At 37.1% G+C, this 1,704-nt stretch overlaps 1 protein-coding gene across 1 annotated transcript in view; it reads right to left on the minus strand.

Moving 5' to 3' along the window:
• Positions 1-1,528: 1,528 nt before the first annotated feature.
• The window catches only part of si:dkey-183c6.9 (E3 ubiquitin/ISG15 ligase TRIM25), a 4,003-nt gene continuing 3,827 nt past the window's right edge, over positions 1,529-1,704 (minus strand). The window contains exon 2 of the mRNA XM_014021019.1: positions 1,529-1,672. Within this exon, the coding sequence (XP_013876473.1) occupies positions 1,529-1,672 (144 nt within the window). The remainder of the gene's footprint in view (positions 1,673-1,704) is intronic.

Below are 1,704 nucleotides of genomic sequence, written 5' to 3' on the forward strand. Positions count from 1 at the left end.
GTTTTGCACATTAATACTTCGTAATTAAGAGATTTGAATCAGATTTTGTCTATAAAGTCCTTTATAAATGAAAATGCTTTTGCTGATTGTAAGTATTGGAGAACTGACAGTACATTATAAGGTGCGGACCAGTATAAACATGTTTTTAGTTCAGGTCTTGATCCATACCAAAGTTTCTTTAAGTTCTTGTTTTTTCATGGCAGCATTTTCTTCAAGTMCATTTGTTTGATTTGTTACAGCTTTTAGATTAAGTGAAGTAATTAGAAATTAGCTCTGGATGTTTTTTAGTTTAGTGTTCTTTTTTAAATTGTCATTTCAAGCTGTTATGTTTTATGCTGCATATTGAAGCTTTGAGGAAAAAGTTTCTTTGTTGCAAAAATCTTAAAATACAGGTCTTTTATTTCACATTTACTYAATAAAACATTCCACACTTTAATGTTTATTTGGCTTTATTGTTAATTACATTTTTCTTTCCATGAAAAAGATGGAGACAAAACTTTGGTGATTTCAGTCTGGCCCATGGATGAGTTTATTTTATTATTATTTAAGACTTGAATGACAAAATATTTCGAAGTTGCAATCATATATGACAGGGCTGTACATCTCAGTCTGCCTGTCAATGATTTTATTTCATATAAAAAACCTTAAATCAAAAAAAATTAAAGTAGACCATTTATCGGCCACCTGAGCTGATTTAACTGTGGCCCCCTGAGCATTTTAATTGCCATAGACATTATTTGTGGTCCTCCATAACTCAATGAGATAAACTTGTTAAACTCACTCAATAAAGTAAAGAAAATAATAGCACTGTAATAAAAGCTAACTGATTATAAGGTAATATATCCGTTCTCCTTTGTCAATGTATTAAAACACAGAACCTTGATTACCGTAGTTACATTTGTACCAATGGAATAAAGATAAAATACAGTATATACCAAAATGATTCCCACAAATTACAAAACTTCACAAACCACCTCTGTAGAGAACATGTAACAAATCATTTTTCCACAGCTGGAACAACTTGTCTGATAGTAGGAGTGCATCCCACAAGAGCATTTCCATTGTTCTTGATAACTTCTGCTGACATTTTCCTTCCCCAGCTGAACAAAAGGGACGAGGTCCCAGTTGTTGACATTTGCCTCAATGGTGATAATCTCCTTCCTCTGGTATTGCCCACTTCGGCTGAAAAAAGACAAGTTGCAGGACACAAAATTCCAAAACACTTCCACCGTCTCAGGTCGTGGTACTTTATCCAGATCTGCGAGAAATTTAGCATGACCCTTGAATTTTCCCTGTGAGGTTCCTTGGTTCTGTTTCCACTGACCTGAACCGGAAGGTGCATCAGGACCTTGGACATTCTCTGTTGTAAGACAGCTGAGTTTGTTGTCCTGACAGGACAGTCCAAAGACAGGTCCATCCTTCGAACTCTTAGCAGACTGCTTACCACACAGACCAATCATCCAGTCAGATGTTTGGGTGAGGCTAACGACCCACCTCTGACAGTTGGGACTTGAGGAAGAACTATGGATCAGAAGTGTGGCATAGCATTGTCCCAGCCAGCTGTTACAGAAAACCTATTTGTTGTTGGAGAGTGACATGGAGGAACGCACTGTGGTTCAAAAATCAGGTCTGAACTAGTAGCAGTGAGCCCCTGGTGGTGTTCAGGGTCAACCAGGATCAGCAATGACTCTATGAAGTCAGACG

The sequence above is a fragment of the Austrofundulus limnaeus genome, unplaced genomic scaffold (assembly GCF_001266775.1).
Source record: "Austrofundulus limnaeus strain Quisiro unplaced genomic scaffold, Austrofundulus_limnaeus-1.0 Scaffold276, whole genome shotgun sequence".
NCBI lineage: Eukaryota > Metazoa > Chordata > Actinopteri > Cyprinodontiformes > Rivulidae > Austrofundulus > Austrofundulus limnaeus.